Consider the following 27,613-nt stretch of genomic DNA (forward strand, 5'->3'; position numbering starts at 1 on the left):
GAAATCTCTCTTATATTCTGGAGGTTCTGTCCATTTAGCAAATGACATTCTCTTAGATTTTTCTTTTCTTTTTCTGGCCATGCTGCATGGCTTGCAGGATCTTAGTTCCCACCAGGGATTGAACCTGGGCCAATGGCAATGAAAGCACCGAGTCCTACCACTGGACTGCCAGGGAACTCCCTCTCTTAGATTTCTTATGCCCAAGTATATATGACTTCAAGTTTCTCTCCTTTCTGTTTTGGGACTCTTGTGGATTTGAATTTTTTCTAATGTTACGTGTTTTGTGGTTTTTTTTGAATTTTATTTTATTTATTTTTTATACAGCAGGTTCTTATTAGTCATCCATTTTATACACATTAGTGTATACGTTGTCAATCCCAATTGCCCAGTTCATCACACACACACACCCCGCCCCATGGCTTTCCTGCCTTGGTGTCCATACATTTGTTCTCTGCATCTGTGACTCTATTTCTGCCCTGAAAACCGGGTCATCTGTACCATTTTTCTAGGTTCCACATATATGCGTTAATATACGATATTTGTTTTTCTCTTTCTGACTTACTTCACTCTGTATGACAGTCTCTAGATCCATCCACGTCTCTACAAATGATCCAATTTCCTTCCTTTTTATGGCTGAGTAATATTCCATTGTATATATGTACCAGATCTTCTTTATCCATTCGTCTGTCGATGGGCATTTAGGTTGCTTCCATGACCTGGCTATTGTAAATAGTGCTGCAGTGAACACTGGGGTGCATGTGTCTTTTTGAATTATGGTTTTCTCAGGGTATATGCCCAGTAGTGGGATTGCTGGGTCATATGGTAATTCTATTTTTAGTTTTTTAAGGAACCTCCATACTGTTGTCCACAGTGGCTGTATCAATTTACATTCTCACCAAAGTGCAAGAAGGTTCCCTTTTCTCCACACCCTGTCCAGCATCTGTTATTTGTAGATTTTCTGATGATGCCCATTCTGACTGGTGTGAGGTGACACCTCACTGTAGTTTTGATTTGCATTTCTCTAATAATTAGTGATGTGTTTTATTGAGCGCTCTCCACTGATGTGTCCTGGGATGGATTTCTCTGATGTGACCTAGAGCTACTGGATAGATTGTTTGGGTCCAGCAGGAGTGCTGTAAAAGTGTTTTTTCCTTCATTGTGGGGTTTGGTACCTTGAGTGTTAGAACCTGTAGTAGACCTCACTTTCCAAAAATTGCTAATGTTTTTAACTTTTTGTTACTTTTGGCAGGACATAATGGAAGCTTTGTCTTTATGGACTTAAAGTGGTTAAATATCCATATCCTTGAGCTTGAGAAGTGGCTGTCCTAAAAGTGTCTAATAGTGAGTTTAAGATGCAAAGCCACTAGGTGGCACTGTCAGTCTGAAAAATCCTGGAATGCTTTTTCTTAGAATGGTAAAATTTTAACAAGTCTCCGAGGAATTGGCTGAATTTCTTCACTTTCTTTTTTATGATGCCCAAAGTAGTTCACAGAATGTTCAAGTGGCCCCTTCCCTCTTCTGGTAGATGGTCTCTAAGCAGCTGTAAGATTAAGTATAATCGTGACTTTTAGTGGACATTAGTGGGAGGAGCCCCTGGTTGGATACTCCCTATGCATCTTCCACATCTTGATGAAGACCAGAATGGACCCCTGCTTCTTTGTGTGAGGACCATACTAGCTTGGGAACTTGGACATGGCTGCTCTGCCTAACTGAAACTTACTTGGTGTGTTTATGTTTCCTATAATCTGTTCTAAAGACTATACTGCACAATGAAAGGATGATAATTCACTCACCAAGGAGGCAAGCCTTCCATTTTTCACCATCATCGCTTTGGGCATCTGTGATATTAGTGATGTAGATGACCCTTGGGAGGGTCTCATTATCCTGTACTGTCCCTAGCAGCCCCTCCTCAGTTGAAATTGAGTTTGTAGAGAAACCTAGAAGATTTTGAAGGGTTTTTGGGCCTTGGCTGGTGGGGAACCTAAGGCATAGCTGAAGAAAAATTCTTCAGCTAAAGGATTAGACAATTGAGTCAGTGGCTTTGCATTTATCTTGAATATGATTTTATTGATAACTAGAAAAAGGAGAGCTTTAGGACATTTATCGGACATTTCTTCCATTTTTAAAAATCAAGGATTCCAGAATCTATGTTTTGTCTTTTTTGTTTTGTTTTAAAACAGGGTGAGGCATTTTTTTGCTTTTGTTTTTAATTACAATGAAATTTTATTTGTTACAATGCCAGAGTAGAGGAGATTGCCTCTAAAAGCCAACTGATTAAGGATCCTGTAGTATCCTAAATATAAATTTAGGTCATTTGGATATAGACCTGTTCAGAGAGTAGAGAGAAAAAGGTGTTTATAGGTAGATAAATTGTTTTTGAAACTTACTGAATTTTGGAAATTCTTCAGCATTATTTTTGTTTTTAAAACAGGAAAAAACGTAAAAAAGAAGGAAAAACACTCATACTAGATGAAATTACTATGACACAGGTTTTTTTTTTTAAAACAAAGTTGATCATACTGTCAATCTCGGAGGTTGGCAAACTATGGCCCACGGGCCGGATTTGGCCCGTCACTTGTTTTTGTGTGGCCTGTGAGCTAAGAATGGATTTTACGTAGAAAAAAATTTTCTGTGGCACATTGAAATAATATGAAATTCAAATTTCAGTGTCACGAGTAAGTTGGCACATAGCCACGTCTGTTCGTTTACATATTGTCTAGACCTGTTTTTGTGATATGGTGGCAGAGGTGAATGGTTGTGACAGAGACCATATGGCCTGCAAAGTGTAAAATATTTGCTATCTGGCCCTTTACCGAAAAAGTCTGCTGACCCTTGATCTATACCAGTCCTACTCAGAGTACCCTGATATAAGGAGCTTGAGCCAGAATGTAAACCAAGGCATTGCTGCTTTCATCAAGAAAATCTTGCTACAGAAAAAATGTCAGCAATGTTCTCAGTGATGTAGTTGATTTATGTTCTGCTACAAGCGCCTTATCTCATTGCAGACTGGCAGCCACTTTTGAATAGTCCTGACTTGTATTCCTTTGTATATAATTTTTAAGTTTGTATTTTTAACATGTAAACATTTTTAAAGAACTCTAGGGTCTTCTTAAGAAAGGTACTGTCTGGGGGCTTCCCTGGTTGTGCAGTGGTTAAGAATCCACCTGCCAATGCAGGGGACATGGGTTTTAGCCCTGGCCCGGGAAGATCCCACATGTCGCGGAGCAACTAAGCCCATGCGCCACAACTACCGAGCCTGTGCTCTAGAGCACGCGAGCCACAACTACTGAACACACGTGCCACAACTACTGAAAGTCTGCCCTCCTAGAGCCCGCGCACTGCAACGAAGAGCAGCCCCTGCTCGCAGCAACTGGAGAAAGCCTGTGTGCAGCAATGAAGACCCAATACAGCCAAAAATAAATAAAATAAAATAAAATAAAAAAGAGTGGTGACCTCCCAAAACAACACTGCAAGGGCTGAGTCACTTTAAAAAAAAAAAAAAAAAGGGAAAAGGAAAAAAGATATGTACTGTCTGTTTCCCTCTCCCTTGAGGCAGCCATTTATGTAAACATTTTTAAAGAACTCTATTCTCTGCTTAAGAAATGTACTGTCTGTTTCCCTCTCCCTAGAGGCAGCCATTTTCAACTCTTTGCTAATCCATGTCTTGGAATAAAATGTTACATTGCTTGCTCTTGATTTTTCAGGCATAACCCCTTTTCCTTCACACATGGAAGATGAAGATTTAGTTTTTTCACACATGGGTGTTCATGTACTTTTCTCTATGCCTTCTAATAGGACTATATCATAATTCTGGCTCAATTAATATTCAATGTTTACTTTGTAAATGCTAATCACTTCTGAGCCATATAGCATGTTATGAATACTTTTCATTTCCTGCATGATTTTTTGTTTTCCTTGGAGGTAATAATTATTTTAAAATTTCTGTATATATCTTTCTCATACTTATTAATTCAACCCCCACATTCTGGCTGTCTAAATCTCTTCACAAGACATTGATTCAGTTTGTTATCCTTTATCTTTTTCAATACTACTTTCCAGGAGCCTTGTAACCTGTACCAGTCTGGATTAGTTCTTTTTTTTTCTTTTATAAAGCTGTCATCTTTCGATTTCTTTACCATTATCCTGAGTTTTTCTTTGCCTCACTCCTGGATTGGTACTATGTTTGCTGGATCTTTTGGCTTCTTTATGATTTACTACTTTATTTTGGTGGCACACATTCTGTAGCTTCTTGGGAAAAGAGTGCTTGGTAGGTAAATTTTTTGAGACCTTTCATATCTACTCTGTTATTACACATGATAGTTTAGGTGGGTATAGAATTTTATGTTGGAAGTTATTTTCTTTTAGAATTATGAAGGCAATGCTCCACTGTCATTTATCTACTGGAGTTTTTTTTTCCACGTATTTTAGTAGTCTGATCTCTCATCCTTATGATATATTTTTATTACTGTAAGCTGTTAGCAAATTCTTCTTTATTCTGAAATTTCACAATGATGCTCTTTGTTTATCAATGTGTGAGCATGTTGTGGTTTAATTTTTAGTCCTTTATGTCTGGGAATTTCAACTATTTTGTTGATTTCCATCTAGTTTATCTGCTCTCTGTTTTTCTAGAATTCCTGTTTGGATGTTTGACTTCATGGACTAGTCTTCTAATTTTTTCTTAATATTTTCCATCTTTTTGTCTTTTCTTTCTAGATATCTTCATATTTGTCTCTCATCTCTCCTATTAGATATTTCATTTATGATGCTGTGTTTTAATTTCTAAGAGCTTTCTTTGTTCTCTGAATGTTTCTCTTATACAGTTTAAAAAATAACATGTAATACTTATTTCAGAGATGAATATCATCTGTTAGGTTTTTGAGGAATTAATAATAATTTTTTGAAGATTTTTCTCTCCCTGCATAGTCTTTGTTGTCTAAGTTGTTTTTAATTCTCTTTGGTTATTTTGATCTCTTATTTTCCATATTAGAGGCTTTCCTCAGATATGTGGTGATCCTTGGTTGTCTCTCTCAAAGAATTAGGTATTCAACCCTGGCTTAGGAGCAATGAGCTCTTATGTATGGGATTTAGGGTATACATCTTGAAATCCAGGTGCTTCTTACATAGATTTTAAACCAGTCCTAGTTTGGGGCCTTATTTTCATCCCCCCTTGAGATTCCTGATTTGATAGTTTCTTATTCTTGGGTAGGGGAAGTCTGCAGTATAAATCAGAAAGGCTATTTTCTTTTCTCACCACTAGCTCAGGATTTAGCTTTTGTGAGTCTGTGGAGTCAGTTACCACTCATCCCTCTGCCTTCCAGCTTCCAAGTTTTGTTGCTATATTCTTCTCTCCCGTTATCTTTGTCCTTTTGGGCTTTTGGCAAACAACAAAACAAAACAAAATAAAAAACAGCCCCCCAAACCCTTTATTTTTGTGTAGAGGTATTTAGGGAGAGTAACAAAATAAATATTTGAACTTGCTTTACTGCTCACAGTGTTCCATTATAAGGCTGCATCATAATTTATTTAACTAGTCCCCAGTAAGTTATTATGTAGTTTATCACTTTTCCATTTTTTAGAAAATGGAATAAATCTCTGTGTAAATGGAAGTTATTTCCTTAGGAGTATTTTGGAGGATATTTGCCAAATAGCTCCCCAGGAATGGTAACTAGTGTATATCCCATGTGTGTTCATTTTCTAATATGTTGTAGAGCAGAGCCTGACCAGCGTTTTCTTAAGGGACTATATAGTAAATATTTTAGGCTTTCTGGGTCATATAGTCTCTTTGCAACTACTCAATTCTGCCACTGTAGCAAGAAAACAGCTGTGGGTAATATGTAAATGATGGACTGTGTTCCACTAAAACTTTATTTACAAGAGTAAGTGGTGGGCCCTTGGCCACAGTTTACCAAACCCTGTTGTAGAACATGGGATATCAGCATTAAATGTAAAAGGGAAAATGATCTGTATTTCTTTTCATAAGCTAGAACCCAGCTGCAGTTTTGTAGTCATTTTGCCTAATTTAAAACATTTGTTAATGACAAACTACTCTTTCAAGGAAACCTAAAAAGGTCCTAAGCACGTGCCTTGGGCCTTCCCTAACATAGTCTGACAGTCCTGCAAGTTCTTGCTGAAGGATTCTGCTCTGAGCCTGGTGCGACCCTAAGGCCTGAACAAATAGAGTGACTGCTGAAGAGAGGACCACTGTCTCCCAGGAATTAATTGTACAGGGAACAGCTAAATAGCTTGCAAAGCCTACTAAAGGTGACCTGTGAACTCTTTAACCAGGTGCCTCTGGGACCCTCTGGGTGACTTCTGGAACTGATGCAAAGCTGTAGGTTGGTATGTTGGCTGAGAGTCTCACTTCTGAGAAATTTGAAACTCAACAAAGTATTCTCTGGATACATGTGGCACTGAAAGACTGGTTTCCATTCTCTGCTTAAGCAACTTCTCTTCTTAAGGAAGGAAATGCTAGGGAGGGCTATCCTTGTCTCTCCAGGTTAGCAGAGAGGAATGTTCACTTCACAGTGATTAGCTGAGCCTACTTGAGACTTTTGTGCCTGTCGTGGCTTGCCAGTTTCCTGCCTGCCTTCCCTGTGGCGTTTTAGCTGATCTGTGCTGTTGGTAGCCATATGGTCCCTTGAGCACATGGCTTGGCTTCCCTGTCCCTGCTGCTGGATGCTTGGGCCTTGCAGATTTCACAGACCTGAATAACACTTGGGGGTGGGGAGAGGGGGTGGAGTCTTCTCACTGCCCGGCCTGGTAAGATAGAGGCCGCTAGCTTGGTTCTCTGTACCAATTGGTTGCTTAACCAACAGAGCCCCAAACTAGGTGCTTTGAGAAGATGCAAAAGAATGAGAAGTGGTTCCCGTTCTCAAGGAGCTTATTACCCTTTAGGGCTTCATCTGGGAGATATCCCTAAGTAGTTAACTTTGTGATATTGTTGGCCATGTCCAGTTTTGGAGGTCAGGTTATAAGCTATCCATGGATGCAGTGGATTCTAGTACTTATTTGGTTTGGCCCTGATGATTTTTTGCTGTGCAAAAATGTCATAGCTTTGAATGGAGTTCATTATCATGTCTCTCTGAGATGGTTTTTTTTTTGCGGTACGTGGGCCTCTCACTCTTGTGGCCTCTCCCGTTGCGGAGCACAGGCTCCGGACGCGCAGGCTCAGCGGCCATGGCTCACAGGCCCAGCTGCTCCGCGGCATGTGGGATCCTCCCGGACCGGGGCACGAACCCGTGTCCCCTGCATCGGCAGGCAGACTCTCAGCCACTGCGCCACCAGGGAAGCCCTCTGAGATGGTTTTTAAGGAAGGATATTTAGTATTTTTGGCTAGACTTTTATATTCCTATTTGGTAACGTGGAGAGAACAAAAAAATACTAGCTACTTCCTTGACCTTTTGTCATATGGCTTTCAGATGAAAAGGAAGTTCTGGGGATGGTCTGGCTAGGAAGTTGGCCCCTCCTATACCAAAAAGAGGTCAAGACTTGGTTTGTAGCCTAAGTTAGCAAACTAATTTGCTGATAAGAAAATGATTGAATTAGGAAAGACTTGTAAACATTTACCTAGCTTTTTAAATTGAGACTATTTTTAGAAGAGTTTTAGATTTACAGAAAAATTAACAGATACTACGGAGTTCCCACATTAACCCCTTTCACCACTCCCCCCCAGCTTCCCTTATTATTGTCTGACATGATTATGGTACATCGATTGTAAGTAGTATATCAGCATTGATACATTATTATCAACTAAAGTTACTTTCCCTCTAATGTCTGTTTTTTGTTGCAGAATCTCATCCTCAATAGCACGCTAAATTTAGTTGTCATATCTCGTTAAGCTCCTCTTAGATTTGATCGTTTCTCAGATTTTCTTTGCTTTTGATGACCTTGACAGTTATGAGGAGTATGGGTCGGGTATTTTGTCGGCTGCTCCTCTGTGGGAATTTGTCTGATGCTTGGCTTCCTTTTAAGTACCTCTTACGGTGTCCAGTTTGTTGGCTTGCGCTTAGGTGCCTAGGGGTATTTGCATCAGAAAGTGGCGCTTTGTACTGTGTGAGGACAAAGGGTGGCAGCTGTGCTGTTCTGGGGGCTGGGGAAGGGATCTGTGCAGTGAGCCCCCGCCATTGCTGTAACTGGGTGGGGTGCTCCATATTTCCCCCACTTTGGTGTTGTTTCACTAGTGTTTCCAGGATTAGCCTGGGGAGAACAGACCTGGCAGACAGCCTCGGGGAGCAGGAGAGGCAGCTGAATGTTCTGAGGTTAGGGAGTAGAAAGGGTGTTTGGTGTCCCATTTCCAGTGGCCCCATTGAGGACGCTCACTGGTGGTGCCTGAAGGAGCCCTGTTTGGGCTGATGTTCCTTTTCTTCCTATCTGGTACTGATAACTTAGGCAGCTTTGGGAGGACTGCTGGTTGTGTCTGGGGACTCTTCTGAGGGTCACTAGCTCAGGAGGCTGTTGTCGGCTCTTTCTGTTTGTTGCATGGATGCCGCAGGGTTTTTACAAGCTGAGCAGCAGCAGCCCTTTGCATCCAGAGTGCAGCACTGTGGATGGGCTCCACAGATGGGGAGTGTGGCAGGAGGCCAGGGTGAGGGATGGACGTCCCTTGCCCCTGACAGCATGCTGCCATTCTCCTGACTTGTGGCAGCCCTTAGTCTGCGCGTGTCATCAAGCCACTCATTTTTCCTTTTACAGTTGGGGTCTAAGAAATGGGGAGGGAATTGGATTTAGGGCATGTATCTCAAGTCCAGCCAGTGAGCTTTTTTTCTGTGTTGATTCTGCTCTTGGAGCGTGTGGTAGGGTAGGGGGGGTGGTGGTGTGTGTGTGTGTGTGTGTGTGTGTGTGTGTGTTTTGACTAGGGATCAGTAGCTTGTGCAGAAAGCAAGCGATGATGTGGGCATGCTTCAGAATGTCCTGATGAAAAGCACCATCAGAAATATTACTGTTATAAATGTGGTCTGTGATGGTGCTGACAAGCAGGCTTTGGACAGTAATCCGCTCTGCATTTTACTTACTGCACAGTGTGTGACTGTAACTACTATTTTATTGTTTCTTCCATATCTCTGCCCAGGAGCTGCTTGTTCTCCGGACAGTCATGACACAATTTACAGAGGAATAAAACACCATAAACCACACTTACATACACACACACACACACACACACACACACGCACACTCGCACCCCTTCAGAAGGGCAGACCTCGTTTAGCTGGCAGCGTCAGAGTGTACAGTTCCTGAAGAGGAGGTTGCCAATCAGGGAGATGCCGAGCAGAGTCTGCTGCTGAGGCCTGAAATTTACAGCTCCAAGAAGCTGTTTGCTGCTGCCGTGGCTGCTAACGCATCATAAGGGGTGACGAATACGAGTAACTTGTCACCGGGGTATGCTTAGATCTTCACATTCTGTAATCGGGGTGAAGATGTGAGCACTATGATACTTCCCCTGGTTGTATTCTCTCTGAGCATGACTAGGGAGTAGAGAATGTCTAGATATTTCTCATGTCTTTTTTTTTTTTTTGCGGTACGCGGGCTTCTCACTGTTGTGGCCTCTCCTGTTGCGGAGCACAGGCTCCGGACGCGCAGGCTCAGCGGCCACGGCTCACGGGCCCAGCCGCTCTGCGGCATGTGGGATCTTCCTGGACCGGGGCACGAACCCGTGTCCCCTGCATCGGCAGGCGGACTTTCAACCACTGCGCCACCAGGGAAGCCCTCTCATGTCTTGATTACAGGAAGCTTCCCTATGTTTTTGGCAATTGACAATTTAATAGGAGTTAGTTTTGTAGTGAGAGGAATATGTAGCTTGCTCCGTCATTGAGATTTAGGAAATACCGTGATGTGCGTGCACTTGAGATGCCTGATGATTACTGTACCTGTTGGGCAGTGGTCCTGTACTTTTGAGGGAGGAGCAGTATTGACCTGCTGTACGAGCTGTTTTGCTGGGTATGGCTTTGTGGAATTTTTGGTTTGAAGGTGGGATAGCAGTATAGCACGTATCATGGATACCTCGTGGCCCCTTCCCCTACCCCCATGTGCTGTAATCCATGTCATACAAATGTGGGATTTTGAAGCATAGGGAAATCATTAGCTGAGGTCTTTTTCTTTTGGTCAGTTGGCCAAGCCACTGCTGCTGTCTTTAGGGAGTGAGAGGGAGATTCCATTATGATGGGCATTTTTACTTGGCATTAATATGTCTAGGTGATAATGGGAACAAGATGTACTCTTTTTTTTGCAGTTACTGAGTCTGTGTTCTCGGTTATACCTTCTTGGCTGTTTTTAAGTTCTACACTTAAAATGATTGGGCCTTGTATAAGGGGCTCTTTGATTTGGAGGGTCCTATATACTTTGGCACCACTCATACCTAGGTGATCATTCCTGACCTTGACTCGGTCCTCTTGTGACTACACATGATGCTTTTGATTACCTTTGGACTTCACTGAGCTTTTCTGGTCAGGTGGGTTTTGGATTCTGGCTGTCTGAGTTTTAGCGTTAGCCTTTATGTGACTCTCAGATCTATGAAAAAGGTTATAGCAGAATGGCTGTGGTTATTTGAGTGTGGTTTTTTTTTTCCTAAATTTAGGTTTGCAAGTTAATCTTAGACATAGTTGAAAATTAAAAATAATTACCCCCTCTCCTAATCTACACAGCTCTTTCTCAGACTCTTTACTACTCTTTTGGCCCTGGCCTGTTTCTCTCTACACTGCTTCCATTACTTACTGTGTTAAAACCCCAGGATGTCTTCCCATCCACGAGCGGTAGTCAGCCATCCATGGATTTATAGCTTGATTCCAGCTGTCATCTTTCTTTTTTCACTCATTCTGTTTGATGGTGCTTTCCTCCTGCTATTTCCTTTCATGTATAATTTCTCACTTGGTTTTGCTTTTTGCTCCTTCTTCAGATTGTCCCTTAAATTACTCTTTACTCTTTTTTTGTGTGTGGTTGGCTGGTTCTCTGGAAAAGGTAGAGACTAGCCACTTAAGCAGGAGTCTGCAAATAAATGGGTGTATTCTGTTGTAAAAGGTTGTGAGCCTTCCAGGGAATAGTTAGTGAAGGCTCTTTTAGGATACTTACCAGTGTGATACCCACCACAGCAAAGGAGAGGCCGGCTCCTTTTGTTTCACATATAAAAGAGGAAGGGAATTTTGCAAGTCTACACTCATGATGCAGCTGATCCTTAGTTTGTTCAGCTACCTGTTTGCTCCTGATGGGGTCTGATTGAAGCCTAGGAGAGTTAGTTTTGGTTCTGCAGACGGTGACTGTGTTTTGTAGTCAATAGCTACCTCATAGCAAAGTGTTACTTGCAAAAATTCCAAACAGCCTTTGTAACAACAGGTTCTGAATATAATTGGGTGAATTGTAGACAGCTGGCTGAATTATGAAGTCTAGTTACAACCCTGATGTGGTCCTAGTCTGGTTTCAATGGAATTTTATTCTCTACACATTGGTGGAGTGTTCTAATAACCTCCACAGAGGAATATTTGTGCTTTTGCCCTTGAATAGATATCCTTGTAAACTACCCCAGATTGGGAGTTAATCATTGGCTGAGAGTGGGGTCCAGTGTTACTGACTTCGGGTTCCAAAACAGAGATGCCCATAGTAGTGCTCTGAAAAGGAGGCTTTCAGAGTAGTTGAAGTAATATATTAGCAATTTAATGTTTCTGCCGGTGAGATTAACAGCTGAGCATCTCCTTTCGCACACTGAGATGACAATTCTTTTTGCCCTTCACTTGCCTTTGATTTTTCTGCTCTGCATTGGGGTGTCCTATTTTGGTTCTTTCTCATCTAGTGCTGCTACCTTCTTCTAATCCAGCCCTTGCCTCTTTTCCTAGAATCATGTTGTGATAGGCATTTTGATTGTAGCTTAGAACCTGTTTCAAGGAAAATCTTCAATAGCACGTAGAGACTGGATTTCCAGTTTGTAAGCTTTGTAGTTAACCACAAATCTTGGTCAGGGCAAAAGATTTAAAAAAAGCTTGACCGTCTTTATGAATGATACAGATCCTGCCTCGATGAGAAATCACCATCTCTTTGGGGGCTGATAATTATAGCATAGTTTTCTTCAACATTGTTGTACCATAAAGAAAGATATTGGATCTACCCCAGATGGCTCTTGATCTCATCCTTCTTCCTGTAATTGGGTGTGCCTTGCTCCTTAGCATGTGTGCTATGAGATTTGGGCTATCGAGGCAACATTTAAGCATTTTTGCCTTCTCTCCCACAGGTGATGCAGGTACTGAATGCCGATGCCATTGTTGTGAAGCTGAACTCTGGGGACTACAAGACCATCCACTTGTCCAGCATCCGACCACCGAGGCTGGAGGGGGAGAATACACAGGTGAGATGAGAAAAGCAGCAAAGCCTCTTTTCCAGAACCAAAGGGGAGGAGATGGAGAATTAGTTAGATGTGGTCCATGTGTGGGAGAATGCTAATGGACAAGTAGTGTAAATCGCTAAAGTATTATTTCCTAGCATCTGCAGCCTAGCTGCTATTGGGCAGGTCTCAATTTCTCCTGAACCACACTCACTACTCTCCCTTCATTTTCGATGGGCCCTGTTGGCACTCCTCCCTAATGGGCTTGAGAGGAGTTAGGGTTGGTATATGTTAGGTGGTAAATGAGTCTTGTTTATTAACGAGATCTTATTATCTGAGGATAAGGGGAGGAAAAGATCTATGTCTCACATGCATGATAGTAAGGCTTGTTTTGCTGGTCATTTTGATTTGATCTGTATGTTTTTGCTCTAGGAAGAAATGAATCTTGGTATATATATTATCTGGGGCCACCTACTCATCTTTTCCAAGTGGTAACTAGAATTATTAGCTGTACTGTGTCTTGCTGTTTGTTGGATATTTTGGCAGCAAGGGTGCTTGCCTAGCCAATGTGTATGATTTTGGTATGTCAACTTTGAGAAATTGTGTTTAGGCTGAAAACTGCAGGCAGTTTTATTTTAAATTCTGTGGTCATTTTCTTTCCATTGTTATGTTATAAGAGGTTGGGGAAAGGGATTGTGGTTGAACTTCTTTGTTTGTCTGGCTTTCTTGTTTTTACAGACATCTTTTTAGCCCCTGTTTTTGCCTTCTGATAACTAAAGTGTATAACTGTGTCGATTGGTTATAGAACTGGGTCCTTAGTGAGAGCTGGTGCCACAGGCAAATTGAATAGTGTGGTTGAAGTTAGTGCTGTGTGGCTTTTTAATGTATCCCTTTTGTAGTTCTAGAGACTTGAAATTTGCTCTTCTGATGTTTTGCACGTCTTGGTGCATTCACGAGTTGAAATTCAGGCCCTGTTTTCATTTGTGTGAGAGTTTAGAGACAGCCCATAAGAGTCAAGTGAAAATATTGTGATTGTCTTTTGAGTCAGATCATGCGTAAGAAACCCATACAGGATGGGTTCTTTGAATGTCTGGCCAATCAGTTCATCTCCACCCCCAACCCCCCCAGCCTTTTTTTTTTCCCACAGAGGAGGCAATTTAATGCAGCAGACAGGATTGTGGTAAAGTTGAGAATGTAAATGCACGACAGCCTAGAAATGCCAGAATAAGGTTCTCTCAGTAACTGTAGCTCTGCCTCATTGCACAGAGTACATACACACGTCCGGTTCTGTCAGCGCCGGGAGTAGTCCCCAGTTCTGCATCTGTGCCGTGCAGTTGGAAGTAAGGTTCCCACAGCAACCACAGCTTTGGAATTCTTGAACGTTAATTTTTTGTTTTGTTTTGTTTTGTTTTTTGTTTTGTTTTGCGGTATGTGGGCCTCTCACTGTTGTGGCCTCTCCCGTTGCGGAGCACAGGCTCCGGACACGCAGGCTCAGCGGCCATGGCTCACGGGCCCAGCCGCTCTGCGGCACGTGGGATCCTCCTGGACCGGGGCATGAACCCGTATTCCCTGCATCGGCAGGCGGACTCTCAACCACTGCGCCACCAGGGAAGCCCTTGAACGTTAATTTTTGTGCCTGCATCAGCAGCCAAAGCATTATGTTAAAGGAGACTGAGTAGCTGAATTTTAAGCAGTCTTTAGGGGCGTGGGGGAGTTATAGCTTAGGTCTGATGATAGCAAGTTTTCTGGAGTAAGAACTAAACTACCACTGAGAATTTTTCGTTTTTCTCGGATCCTTTGGAACTCCTCAGGGGGTAATGGATGGATTTCCCTTAGCCTAGCGGATGACAGAAAGTTGTTGGAATACATTTCCCAGTTTAGGCAGGATCATGTTTATAGAATTTCTTGTTCTTTACCAAGGTAGGTTATCTCTCATTTTATTTGTTAGACTTCTGTTCATTCCTGAGATCTTATTCCATTTTTTAAGAAAGTTCTAAGTGAGTCTCAGCTCTAAGAGTCAACATATGGCTTTTGAGTGAAATGAAGAATGATTTCCCTTATTTGTTCATTAAATTCCTTTGGAAGATTTTAATGAGAGTCACATAAGAAATTAATATAATACACTTTGAGTACAGTAGTGGTGGGTGCTGTGAAGAGCCCTGTTGTGGTGGGTGCTTGGGAAGTCTTCCCAGGAGCAGCTCGTATACCTCTTGAGTGCTCACGGACGAGAAGTGAGCAGATGAGAGAAAGGGCACTCTAGACCAGCACTGTCCAATAGACACATGATGCAAGCCCCAAACCTGAGCTCTGTGTGTTATTTAAAATTGTCTAGTAGCTATGTTTTAAAGAACATTAATTTGAATGCAGTTTATTTGACTTACTATATCCAAAACAGTATCATTTCAACATTTAATGAATGTAAAAAATTCATGAGATATTTTACTTTTATTTTTACTGTGTCTTGGAAATCTGATGTATATTTTATACTCGGATCTCAGTTCATCCTAGCATATTTCTAGGGCTCAGTAGCCACAGGTGTGTAGTGGCTACTGTAATGGACAACACAGGTTTAGGAATTCAAGTGAATAGGTTCATTGTCATTGATAAATACTTACTGGGAACCCACTTTGTACCAGATGCTATGCTGGGGTTGCAGTGGGGAATAAACCCTCATGGAACTACTCTCATGGAACTTTAAAATCTAGTAGGGGAAATTCACAAGTAATCACGTTTATGTCTTGTGTTATGAAAGGAAAGGTTAGCGTTTATAAGAATGCATAATCTGGGAAGGCTTCTTTGAGGAAGTGACTTTTAAGGCCTGAAGGCTGATTAGGAGTTAGCTAGGTAAAAAGTGAGGAGAAGACAATTTCTGACCAAGACAGCAGCAATGACAAGAGCCAGGTGAGTTTGGGAATAGGGAATGGATGGCCTCTGTGGATGGTGCATGAGTGGTGTGATGCCTGTGTGGTCCAAAGTATGGGCAGGGGCAGACCATGCATGTCCTGTGAATATTCCCGGATAGTCATGAAAAGAGAGAGAAGTGGGGCATGTGATGAACTGTGAGTAATTTTGTATGACTGGAGAGGATACTTAATGCCAGGGGTTAGTAAGAAATGAGTTTGGGGGTTAGGCAGAGGCCACGTGTTGAAAACATGTCTGCCATGCCTTGTAGGCTTTTGTCTTGAATGATTTTAAGGGATGGCACCTTTTGGGTTTGTGTGTGCTTGTGTTGGTGGCTTTCATTTATAAAACATGAACGTACTTTGCGTCTATAAAAGAAGATCATGCTAGATGAAAACTGATCTGTAACGAGGGGTTCTGGTTTTGTTTTTGGTGAAGCTCACCTGGGGGTGAAAGGTATGAGGAAGGAGAGGCTGTGGATGTGGCTCCAGTAGCCTCTCACCCTGGAGGAGTCTTTCTACTTGAAGAATTCTCCCTGGAACCCTCACAGTGAGTGGAGATTTTGCTCTCTGCTTATCTTAAAGAGATTTACAATATGGGTGTAGGAATAGAAATCACCCAGAGATCCCAGTGAGGCTGTAACTATATGTGTGTAATGACTAGGCAAGCAGGAGTCTCCTTGGAGTCTTTGGTTTCCCTAGTGTTCTTTACTGTATACCAACAGTTCCTATACTACAAGGGGAGTCCAGTCAAGTACTCAAGGCATGGATGTCGGGACCTCTGTTAGGCCACATTGCACCCTTGTGCAGGTTAGAGAAGGGTGCCCCTTCCTTCAGGCAGCCTCACGTCAGGGCACATGGCTTGGCAAGTAGAGTGGAGGCTGAATTTTAGCTCCCACTCTCCCTTGGTCCGCTTGGCCAGGTGCCCTCTTGCACGGCACAATGTGTACAAGACGATGCGGCTGTCCTAGTTAGAACAGGGCTGATGGACTCTCCAAAGAAGATGTCTTGGCTATGTTTTGGGAACTGGGGAATGGTCTCGTACTTACAGAAAGAAAGGATGCTTGAGAGTTGTTTGGAGATGACGGAGGGACCGTGGAGGGTGCTGAATGAAACCCTCAGGAGATTGCCTTCTCTCGAATTTGGGGACATTTGGGGGGAGGGGGTGTCAGTGGCTTTGAAATGGAGAAAAAGTAACTTGGCAGCTTATGGTATTGGAGCTCATTCTACACAAAAGAACAGAGTGGGATAAGGTGTAGATTAAGGAACTGGAGGAGGAGATGAAGAGGGAGAGTCTTTGCATGAGCTTCCTCGGGGGCAGGCAGGTGGTGTGCAGAGACTCCTGCTGTGGGTGGGCCTCCCTACAAGCTCCCAGATGATGACCCAGTGGGGCTTGCCCTTCAGGTAAGAACGGGGAGGTTCTTTTAATGTTTATCTTCTCCCTACCCTAAAAATTAACGTGACATCAGCTAATACAGATCTTCTGAGACACCTCTGTATATTGTAGGGCAAGTTGGATTTTCCTTTTTTTAAATATAGAGACAAATTCATTTCTATTAAATTATACATGAAGGCAAGGAGGTTTTGCCCAAGGCTAACTGTGTACTTCCATTCCCTCCTTTTGGTTACTTTCTAATTGTAGCCAGAGGAAGGGCTCTGGACAAAACTGCATGATCAAAGGAACTGTTTGCATTCTAGGCAGCTCTTTTCCAGTAGCACCCGGAAATTCATGGGTTAGCCACGGCTCCCAAATTTTGGTTAGAGCTTGATTTGTTGCTGGAGCATGTGACAGAGTTAAAAGCTAGAGTGTGTAGTATTTCCCTCAGAAGGAGTACAGTTGGGTGTCTGATGCTGTTGATTCTGTTTCTGTGGCACCAAGCTTTTGGATTATTAGGGTGAATCCAGTGTCTTCTCTTTGGAGATATAGCTCCTTCAGGCTGAGATCCATTTTGGACACTGGTGTGTGGTGCTCCTGTGACCCGAACATGTATCAGGGTTTCTCTAAAGGTGTAGTGTGTGTTATCCAGTTGTTTGCCACAAAGATACAAGTGCTAAATCTTGGAGAAAGGCTATGGGTTTTCTGAGCTGCTGCCTTAAAGGAGATAACACGCTGTGCATCTCAGGACTTCCTAGAGAGCTTTTGGCTTTGATCTGAAACTGGAAAACCTAGTGCTCTATTGCCCAGGGCTGCTGCGGGCTTTGTGTTACACTTGGAGTGTTAATGACAAAGGAAATAGAACCCCTGGGCATTTGATGAAGGGGCTGACTTATTTCCCCATGAAGTCCGATCTTGCGGTGCTATTGTAGTGGGCAAAGACAACACACACACACACACACACACAGACCCCCCCCCCCCGGGAAGTGTGGAAACCCTTCCCCTCATCTCTCATCTGTGGTTTCGTGCTTTCAGCTTGTATTGGTTTCCATCACCCTGTCTTTCAGCCTCCTCCCTGTGAACTTACTTACCAGATAAATGTTCTTTCACAGCACGGCCTCTAAATATTCAGACCTGGGCACTGTAGGATCAGTTTTGTTAAAGCTGCAGTCTGCCTAATCTCCCACAGTCCTTGCTGCCTGTTTGGGGGGTTTGTTTCCCAGGCCTGAGCCCCCTGGGTCTCCTCTTTAGGCAGGTGATGGGAGATGAAGCTGCAGGTGGGCACATTATTAGTGATACCTCTCAATGCTTAAGGGTTTTTTCTCAGAGGCAGGGTGGTTTCAGGTGCTAATATCACCATTTGTTGTGCAGGACCCCAGGGTGCTTTGCCATTTAGACACGATTGAAGGTGGTTCTCAACCTATTTCCTCCAGGTTAGATTTCTGAAAGCATGATGAGTGGTCCCTCTGGACCCTAGAGCAGACGATGCTGCCAGCCGAGATGCATACCAACAGGAAGCTCTGGGGCTGCAGTCCCTAAGTGTAACAGGGGCAAACCCGTAAACCCACTGACTGTGATCTTGCATGTGTGACTGGGAAACATGAGGCAAATAGCGAATTACAGAGGGACTCGAGCCTGGCATTGAGGACCTTGGAGAAAAGCAGAAGCTCTCTGAAATGGATATAACATTTCACCGGTTTCCAATGGAGAGATTTGGGGACTTGCAGCAGTGTGATCAAAGGACATAGAATATGTCAGAGCGCCAGCAGAGGCATTCTGTACCGGCTTCAGATTTGTTTGATCTGGGCAGTTTTGAGGAGAACACTTGAAACTTCTTTGTTAGAGGACTGAAAAAATTACCATTAGGAGACAATGGCTTGGTCTTAGCTCATCTATTTAAGATTCCAGGATGTATATATCCAGTCATTTTTTAAAGATTAATACCTGTGGTTCAGCTGGAGTGGTCACCAGAGTCAAGGTATTTCATATCTGGGGGGATCCAGTTTCCTAAAATGTATGTTCCACCGCTCTTTATAAATGAATTATAACCTGGAGAAGACAGCAATTGCCCATCTATTTCCCTTTGGTTTACTTTTTTCTCTCTGTTACAAATTATGTTTTCTTTTGTGTCCTTTAGCTCATGCATCCCCTTTCCCACGATCTTGTCTCTCCCCGACAAGTAATTTTTGTGGGAGTTTAACAGTCTCCTAGTGGGTCTTGCTGGTTAAGCCTTTCCCAAACCTTGTGCATTTATGTCTTTCAGTCCATCTCTCTCTCTCTTTCTTCTCCGTTCATTTAATCATCACTGTTACCAGTTCTGTATTTTCAATTTATCTAAATCTTTCCAGTGCTGCTGTGTTCATATTTCTTGTCTCTGTTCAGTCCTGTGAGCTGCAGTAAGTTTCTTTTGTTTCCAGAGTTGACAGCCTCATCATACTGTCCTGTGACCATTTAACATAGCTGCTGTGCTGAGGTAACCCTCTTTCTTGCCTTGGTTCTCGAAAGCCTCTTTAGGCCAGGGATTTCCACACCCAGTCCTTTCCTTCTCTGTATCATCCTGTTCTGTCTGTTGATGTCCAGGCCTGCTTTCCACCATGAAGTCTAAACTCCCCTGACGGCAGGAATGGTATGTTTTTCTCCGCTTCCTCTCTCCCCTCTTTTTCCGAAGCTTGCAGAGTGCTGTGACTACTGTAGGCAGTTAATAAATGTTTAAGTCGACGTTATCTGCTGAGGCTGAAGACCTAATCCATACATTATTTTTGAGTGACATCATTTTTAGTACTCCTAATCCATCGCTAATATCTGTGACTGCTTCTGCTAGCCATTGCAACTTGAGCCAGTGTATTGGTGTCGAAAGGCCCCAGGAGGGAGTTTTTGCAGTCGGGTTTTTTCCTACTTCCTAATTGGATTGCTTGTTTTGATGGTCAGGTCACACAAGGCTTGGCTTTCTGTAGGCACTTCCTCTTCCCCACTCCTGGTTTCAATCTAGTTGCCGCCATTGGGGTGACGAGCCCTGCCTCTCCCTGGGCACTGGTTTTCCTCATAATGGTATTCCAGTAGCCCGGGCAGATTGGCTTCAGTCCACCAGAGGGGTTAATTTCAGGATTTTAAGTGCTTCTGCATGTTGGCCCCTAACTGACTTTCTTTTAACACTTCTACTCTTATTCAGGCTTTCCCAAATTATCCCTCTTTCATAGATAGCAGTTCAGATGTCTTGATTCATTGGAGTTTTTAGGTGCGCTTTTTCCCCCTGAGGGCTATCTGTTTTTTTTTTTTTAAACTCTTGTTGACCTTGTTGGTTGTCACATTCTTTCTTTGCTTGGAAAAAATTTTAAAATCAATTAGAGAAGCTTTCCCTTCATCTTTCTCTCTTTATTTATGAGATACTGATTGCAGAGCTACCTACACTGTGTTTAGATAAATTACTTTTTTTTTTTGGCATAACATTTATATGCAAGGCAATTTTTTTTTTTTTTTTTTTTTTTTTGCCGTACGCGGGCCTCTCACTGTTGTGGCCTCTCCCGTTGCGGAGCACAGGCTCCGGACGCGCAGGCTCAGCGGCCATAGCTCACGGGCCCAGCCGCTCCGTGGCATGTGGGATCTTCCCGGACCGGGGCACGAACCCATGTCCCCTGCATCGGCAGGCGGACTCTCAACCACTGCGCCACCAGGGAAGCCCCTGCAAGGCAATTTTAGTGCAGTCATCCAGTGCCTTGTACTTCTGCAGGCCAGGGTTGTAGGTTTCATTCCTTGGTGGACTGATTAGCTTTGTACTGGGAAAATTTTGTTCAGTTCAAAACCCAAACGTTTCAGTTCCTCATGTGTTACAGGTGCTGTGGACCTGGGAAATTATTTTTATTAGTAAGATGCTTATAATCTTAGAAATTGAGTCTCAAATTCTGACCAGTTTGTGCACGGTGTGGTCACAAGGTAGACTTTAGACTGGGTGGTAGATTGTGGATGAAGCAGTATCAGGTCATGTCACTGCTGTGGAAAAGGCTTTTCAGAACTGAGACTAGAAGGGGAAGCTGAAGGACACAGACAGCTGTTTTTTTTCCTCCTGCAAATGACAGGCCTATTGCTTAGGCATATTTCTAATGTCACTTTTCATTTCAGCCCGCCTTTGAAATCCTCGGCCAGTTTGTGAGTTGTTCACATTTTTATAGGCCTTCATCTCACCATCTCATGTGATCCGAGCCTGTTTTCGGCTGCAGATGCCTCTGCATGGTTCAGGGTTGTGTTGGTGGCCACCTTGGCATATTGCTATTTCACAGGAGGAGCTTTGTTCGGTTTAGCCATGAAGACATCATGGAGACTTTGTGCTCCTTACCTTTTCACTTCTCTTCTAGAAGCCAGTGGATATAATCTCCTTCATCCTTGTCTCACTGTATTGGGCCCTTCGTAAGGCTGAGCAGAAGCTTCCCCTTTATGTGGGCATCTGCTGCGTCTCTGTGTTCAGACATCGGTACCAGAATCTGGTTCCTTCTGCTGTCCTGCTGATTCTGGATAACCCATATAAGGGACGCCTGTAGTTCCTGTAGTTTCTAGTTTCTGCTTTACAATGCCTTTTTCTCTTGTCCCCCTTTCATACTCTGTATGATTTTTCTGGGGCGAGTAGATTTCGCAGTTCTTCAGATCTGTTGCCAGCTCACTCCCCGGCCCATAGTTGATTCTCACGTGTTTGTTGTATAGTCTCCTTTCCTTCTCATCGCTCTCATCTCATTGTTCATAATCTGGGAATGTGCGGAATGGACAGACTACACCTGACACTTGACTCTCTGACTTTACTGCTCTATCTTTCTGGGATGTTTTCCCCGTCAGTACTAGGGAGGCTGGTAGAAAGGTTTGAGGTTTTTTTTTTTCTTTCTTTTTTTTTAATGTGCTGTTGTCTTTGTAAGGTGGTCTGGAATTCAGAGAAAGCTGCATTCTTTCATACAGAACTGCTTTTAGCATCTGCTCATCTGGCTGGAGGGGCTTGTTTTAGAAAGCCTGCCCTGCAGAAGCTGTAGGTGGGTGTCTGCGGAGGGGCTGCTGGTGTGCCCCATGCCCAGGCCGGCTCCCTCAGGCTCTGGCTGGAGCAGGTCCCTACGGATGGGGATGCAGACTGTACCACCCACCCTAGTCTCATTGGCCCCCCTTTCCCCTTTCCCTCTTAGTGCAGCTGCTATGGGGGAGCGCACACACTGTGTTTTGCGTGGGAGGGCTGGCGGCCGGCTCCCCTTATTGGTTTTGGCCATTGGGACAGCCAGGATTATTAGGCCAGTTTGTTCTTTAAGATGAGGGATACTTGACATCACTCAAAGCAGCTTATTTTATTTATTTCTTATTTCTTATAAAGCACAAAGAAGTTATCCCAGCCCTATGCTCTTCCTTTCAGTGTGTATTAAGCTACCAGCTCCGTGTTTTCTTCAGGAAAACATGCAGGTTCCTCCCTGCCCTTGGCCAGCCTCTGCGTCACCTGCGAAGATCCTCTGTGGTGCCTGCCTCCTCGATCTTAAAGCCCTTTGGCTTCACCCCTTCCCTCACCCCGTTCCAACCCTCTTCTCTGGGAGGAGTGATGGTTCTTTCAGTCTAGACGGTCCTGTTTGCATACCAAGAAGTCACAGTTATCCTGGAGATGCATGGACTCCGTAATATCAATGTTACGGAAAATGTAAGCTTCTCAGTTGAGAAGCCATAAGGCAGCTTCTGCTTGTAACACCATTTGGGCCCCTGGTTATTATTAGATATCCATAAAATCCCACAGTGGGAGAAGAGTCACTGGGGCTCTGTTTGAGAGAGATGTCTCCATCCCCAGAGATACAGATTAGCCCTAAGGTACCTGTGGTAGTAAATGGGACTTGACAAACTGAAAATTCAGGGCAATAAAATCCTACAGCCTTTCATCTCTCACCCTCATCATCCCGCAAGAAATGAATTCCCAGGGCAGAGCTGATAGTGTTTAATATCTCTGTCTTGAACTATAATTGAATGTGCTCAAGTGGGAGCATGCTCTCTCCTTGCTCCTGTGCCCATCCCCGAGTGGCTACTCTGGAGACTTGTGGCCTGTTTCTTTGTGTCTCTACCCTCTTGCCCTCTCCCGACATCATCTCCCCCACCTCAGGGTCCTCAAAAGTTTTAATACAAGCTGGTGCCCTTTCTTTTGTTTGCTTTTGTGTTTTGACTTGGAAGTATTTCTGCAATTATCTGAATGGTGAGAGTATGGATTTGTGCTCCTGCCACTCTAGTTTTCCTTTGGATTTCTTTTTTTGTTTTTTTAACAAACTTTTTCTCTTTATTTTGGATGTGGACCATTGTTAAAGTCTTTATTGAATTTGTTAGAATATTGCTTCTGTTTTATGGTTTTGGTTTTTTGGCCCTGAGGCATGTGGGGTCTTAGCTCCCCAACCAGGGATCGAACCTGTACCCCCTGCATCGGGAGGTGGACTGCCAGGGAAGTCCCTGGAGTTCTTTCAGTTACCTCTCCTATCCCTGCTGTGGTGCCTCCCATTCCCCCTACCACCCTCCCTCCCAGAGCGCAGAGAGGAAGTTTGTAAGCTTTGATTTGAATGATGACGTCACTCCAGGCACAGGCAATTTGGTCATCCTGTTACTGTTCTCATGCGTTACAAAGGAGCTCCTGACTGCCCCTGGTGTCCCCCTCGTCTTGAATTTTGCTCTGAAATTCTCTGGGCTGTGTTTTGGATGCTGCGTGAGCCTGCAAATGAATCCTCATTTCACCTGTGTAGAGTTCAAGTTCACTGTCTCCCTTTAGCTGCCTTGCTTTTGGTTCAGCCAGAAGGAGCGTCATCTTTAAACCTGAATTCACTACTTAAAACATGAACAACCAAACTGGCTTGCTCTAGTTTTCTTGGATAACTACATTTAAGCTGCTTATTAAATGTAATTTTTTTTTTTTAAGATTGACCTCTTTTTTTTTTTTTTTGTGGTACGCGGGCCTCTCATTGCTGTGGCCTCTCCCGTTGAGGAGCACAGGCTCCGGAAGTGCAGGCTCAGTGGCCATGGTTCACGGGCCCAGCCACTCCGCGGCATGTGGGATCTTCCTGGACCTGGGCACGAACCCGTGTCCCCTGCGTCGGCAGGCGGACTCTCAACCACTGTGCCACCAGGGAAACCCTATTAAATGTAATTTTAGATTCTAGAAAACTACATTGGCGTGGTTGAAGCCAGGCCAGTATCCCTCTGCTCCAAGAATTTACATAATTTATGTCTTCGTTGGTCAAGTCTCTAAATCTATAGCTGATAGATACTGATTTGAAGCAGGTGGCTGACTGATCACAGTCGAGTCTTTGCTTTTTAAAATGAGGCTGTGCAGGGTGCTTGCGGCGGGCGGGGCAGAGTTTTTCCTTCTTCATGACAGTTGTTAAAGAACAGTAAGGTACACTCGATGCAGCACATTTATGATAGGTGTAGGGACCACTGCAATGGGGTTTTGCGTGGAAGAGAGAGATTGGGCTCTGGATACCACAAGGAGGGTGGGAGTTTCTAATTAAGGAGCAGGGTGGGGTTTGGGGATGGTGGAGGATAAGAAACCCAGTCAGATATCCAGTGTGATCAGATATCAAAGGTGGGGAAATCTGGCTAAAATTGGATTCTTGCTAAAATGGACAATGCAGCAATGAACACAGTGCCCAAAAGGCAGGGTCTAGTTGAGAAGAGAGTTCAAAGGAACCTGAATAGTGTTTGGTCAAGGAGAGAATGGCATTTGTGATGTCAGGTTTCAACCTTGGTGTCTGAAACTAGTGGTAGAAGGCTTCAAAACTCCCAGTTCTTTAGAGACTGTGTGGTTCACCTCCATGGTGCCCGTGGGAGGAAGCAAGCCTTAGACAATTGTAGCTTCAAGATACTTTTCCCAACAGCTTTCTCATTTCCTCTTCCGTTGCCGTCTTGACCTCTCCCTCTCTCTGGCGCGGTCCTTGTCTTTGGTGGCGGTCAGGATTAATAAGAGGAAGCCAGGACCTAAGGAGATAGTTTCATTTCCCTTTTTCTCCTGTTACCTTCAGTCTACACTGACTGTGTCTTTTCTGCTCAGTTATAACCTCCTGCCATGGCTAATTCAGGGATGCAGAGCCCCCTGTGGTAGTAGAGGTAACTGAGCTTAATGCAGCAGGAGACTTGAGGGTATAAAACCTAAGGAAGCAGTTTTTGACTCCTCCGCACCGCCCCATGCTTGTATACCTTAAAGCGTTGTGGTGTTGCTGAAGTGACTTGGAATTCAGAAGCTGGGGAGTAGGGACTCATTGCTCTTTCTGGTTTCTGTTTAACCTCGGTACATTTCTTCCACCTCTGCCCCCTTCCCTGCTAGGAAAATGGTGTTCATATGTGTCGTTCTAAGGTATCCCCCGATGGGAAGTTCTGCAAGGGCAAATCATCTGATTGTTAACTGTTAGATTCACTGCAAATATGGCTGCCAACATTATTGCCTCTCATCTGCTACAGATGAGCTCTGGCCTGGGTTTGCACAGGACTGCTCTGAGGACAAAGATTAAGTGGATCTCCATTGATGCCATATCTTTTAATCGAATAGCCAACTTGCAGTGTGGATAGGGGTCTGCCACGGCCCTTCTCTGCCTGGCTTCCCTTCCTCCCACCCTCCCTCCAAGCCCCAGCGCAGAGGCAGAGGCATGCACCCTGTTGGTTCTCACGTGAAATCCAGGCTTTAACCCCGGAGTAGAGGCTAGGTCGCGGTGTGGTTTGTAAGCTACTTGTGTTCGAGTCTCTGCGGTTGGAGCCTGGAATGCTCATCTTTCACAGTTGCAGCTGTTTCTGTTGAGACTAGTGTTCTGGGTTGTTGCTCTTCGCAGAGGCCAAGAGGTGGTTTACTTTTCTAGGATTTTGGTGTCTGACGGTACCGTTTTTCTTCCTGGAGCCGGACTTAAACGCAGTAATATCTCTGCTGTTTCCTGGATGAGCTTTTCTCCCCCCGGGTTTCAGAGCCAACTGTGAAACCAGCCGTATCCCTTCTCAGCTTAGAACATCTCCTGAGGATTCCAGTGAAAGGAGATATGAGAGTTCCACCTGAAGAAATTTGTCTGCTTCGGAGGACAGAGCTCTCTAGGGAGCAGTGGAATTTCTTAGGGTATATGACATACTATTTGAGCTGCTGTTCAGTTGAGTTGGGGCCTGTTAGCAGTTTCTGGGTGAACTTCATGATAAAAAGTGAAAACGTTCATGAAGTGGTGTGCTGGTGTGCTGTTAGAGCTGGATTCACACCTCGTGTGCGCTTATATTCACTGGATTTGCAAGGCAGAGAGAAGGGTGCAGGAAGGGGAGTGTGCCTGCCTAGCACGTGCAGGCAGCACTCAGACGGATGGAGGAAAATGCAGGTGTTTGATGGCACATACACAGCTTGGTCACGGTTCAGGACACAGCATACAGGATCCTAAAGCGCCTTGTGAATCGTGACGGGCGCACAGAAGTACTCGCGCGTGTTTAGTGTTGGGTGATGAGGACTGTATTGGAGGAACACTTCTTTTCTTAAGGTCTTAGAGAAGGTCTTCTGCTCAGCTCGGCTTCTTTTCAGGGCTCAGCTCTGAGCTTTACAGGCTGAGAAGCGCAGTCTGTTTGGCTGGTTAATTGATTTGTGATCTGAAAGTCAGTTTGTGGATGTATTCATTCATGATACGAAGTCCAGCTGCCAAGTAGACCGGAAGGTTCTAATGGGCCAAGGTGTTCTCTTTCTTGTAGAGGAAGTCTGTTTATTGTTTACAGAATTGGAGTAAAGGGGGTGCTGGATACTGAGGAAGGCTCAGGTGCCCTGGATACCCACATGGCCCAGGCAGAGTGTGGCCCAGGGCATGTGTTAGCTCCCCCCTCCCCGTCTCTGTTAGAGAGATGAGGAGACAGAGGCTTGGGAAGATTCGGTAACTTGCTCAAGGCTCCTTCTCTGGTAAGTGCAGGAACCAGGATTCTAACTGAGATCTGTTTTACTTGTCTCCAAACGTGTCCTCTGGACTTCGATGTTGGCTGGGCAGGTTGGTGACCCCTCTCCCTTACACTGAGTGGACTTCTCTCCGAGCTCCTGTTTTTCAGAATTTCTGCCAGCTACCAGAAGCAGCAGCTGGTTCTGCTTTCTTATTTCGATGTATTTTTACAAATTAAAATATTTCCCGCAACTATTTTGGAGGCACATAGTTGATATCAAGAGAGATTCAAATTGATATTTCCAGTGGGTGTTTAACATCAGAAAAGTGGGTGAACTGTGTCTCCTTAATGGTCTTGTCTGCTATATGAAGCTTTCCTGGCAGTACTTTCACTGTTTAAAACAGTCAGGCCAACTCTATGAAGAGATTGGATTCTCTCTTTTTAGTAGAGTCTCAGTACTCGTCCTCTTTGTACAGGTTTCCGAGCCCTTTGAGCATCTGCTCCTGGATACTTTATTATTTGTTTAGTTTTCATTCATTATTTTCATACAGTAACCCCATTAGATGGCTTAAGCTTCTGATTTCATCTTTACGTACATTCTCTACCATAGACATTTTTTCCCTTCTTATAAATGAAACATGTTCACTTCATAAATTTCAGAAAAATTTTAAAGAAAATGTAAATTATATCTCACCAATCCAGAGGCAACATCAACACTGTTAATATCTCACGGCCTTCTTAGCTGCTTCTGTGTTCATGTTTTGTAACAGAGCACTTCCCCTGGCCTTTAGATAATTTCCTAAAACATGATTTTTAATGGCTGTGCAGTTTTACAGAATGTGGACATACCGTAATTTACCAAGTTTCCACCAATTTTTGTGTGGATAAATTGTTCCTGGTCTTTACAATGATTATATCCTCATTCTTAAAAGAGAAGGTTTGCGTGAAGTAGAAAGTAGGAAAAAGTCCATTCAGAGCTGAGGTAGCTCTTGGGCGGGTTGTGCTGTAACACAGTGCAAGGAATTTCCACCACAGACATGCGTTCCCAGAGGGGCTGATATTTCGCCCTGCTGGCAGAAGGCTCTCTAATCACCTAATTCCTTACCTGTTTGTGTTATTTAGAAGCAGGCGGCGATCCAAGCCCTTTGTGTCTTGCCAGGATGGCTCCCTCCC

At 43.8% G+C, this 27,613-nt stretch overlaps 1 protein-coding gene across 2 annotated transcripts in view; it reads left to right on the plus strand.

Annotated features, from left to right (window-relative positions):
• SND1 (staphylococcal nuclease and tudor domain containing 1) overlaps positions 1-27,613 on the plus strand; it is a 424,510-nt gene that overhangs the window by 60,495 nt on the left and 336,402 nt on the right. For both annotated transcript variants that reach the window (XM_082632934.1, XM_082632935.1), the window contains exon 10: positions 12,212-12,325. In XM_082632934.1, the coding sequence (XP_082489060.1) occupies positions 12,212-12,325 (114 nt within the window). The remainder of the gene's footprint in view (positions 1-12,211; positions 12,326-27,613) is intronic.

The sequence above is a fragment of the Mesoplodon mirus genome (assembly GCF_964341445.2).
Source record: "Mesoplodon mirus genome assembly, chromosome: 9".
NCBI classification, from domain to species: domain Eukaryota; kingdom Metazoa; phylum Chordata; class Mammalia; order Artiodactyla; family Ziphiidae; genus Mesoplodon; species Mesoplodon mirus.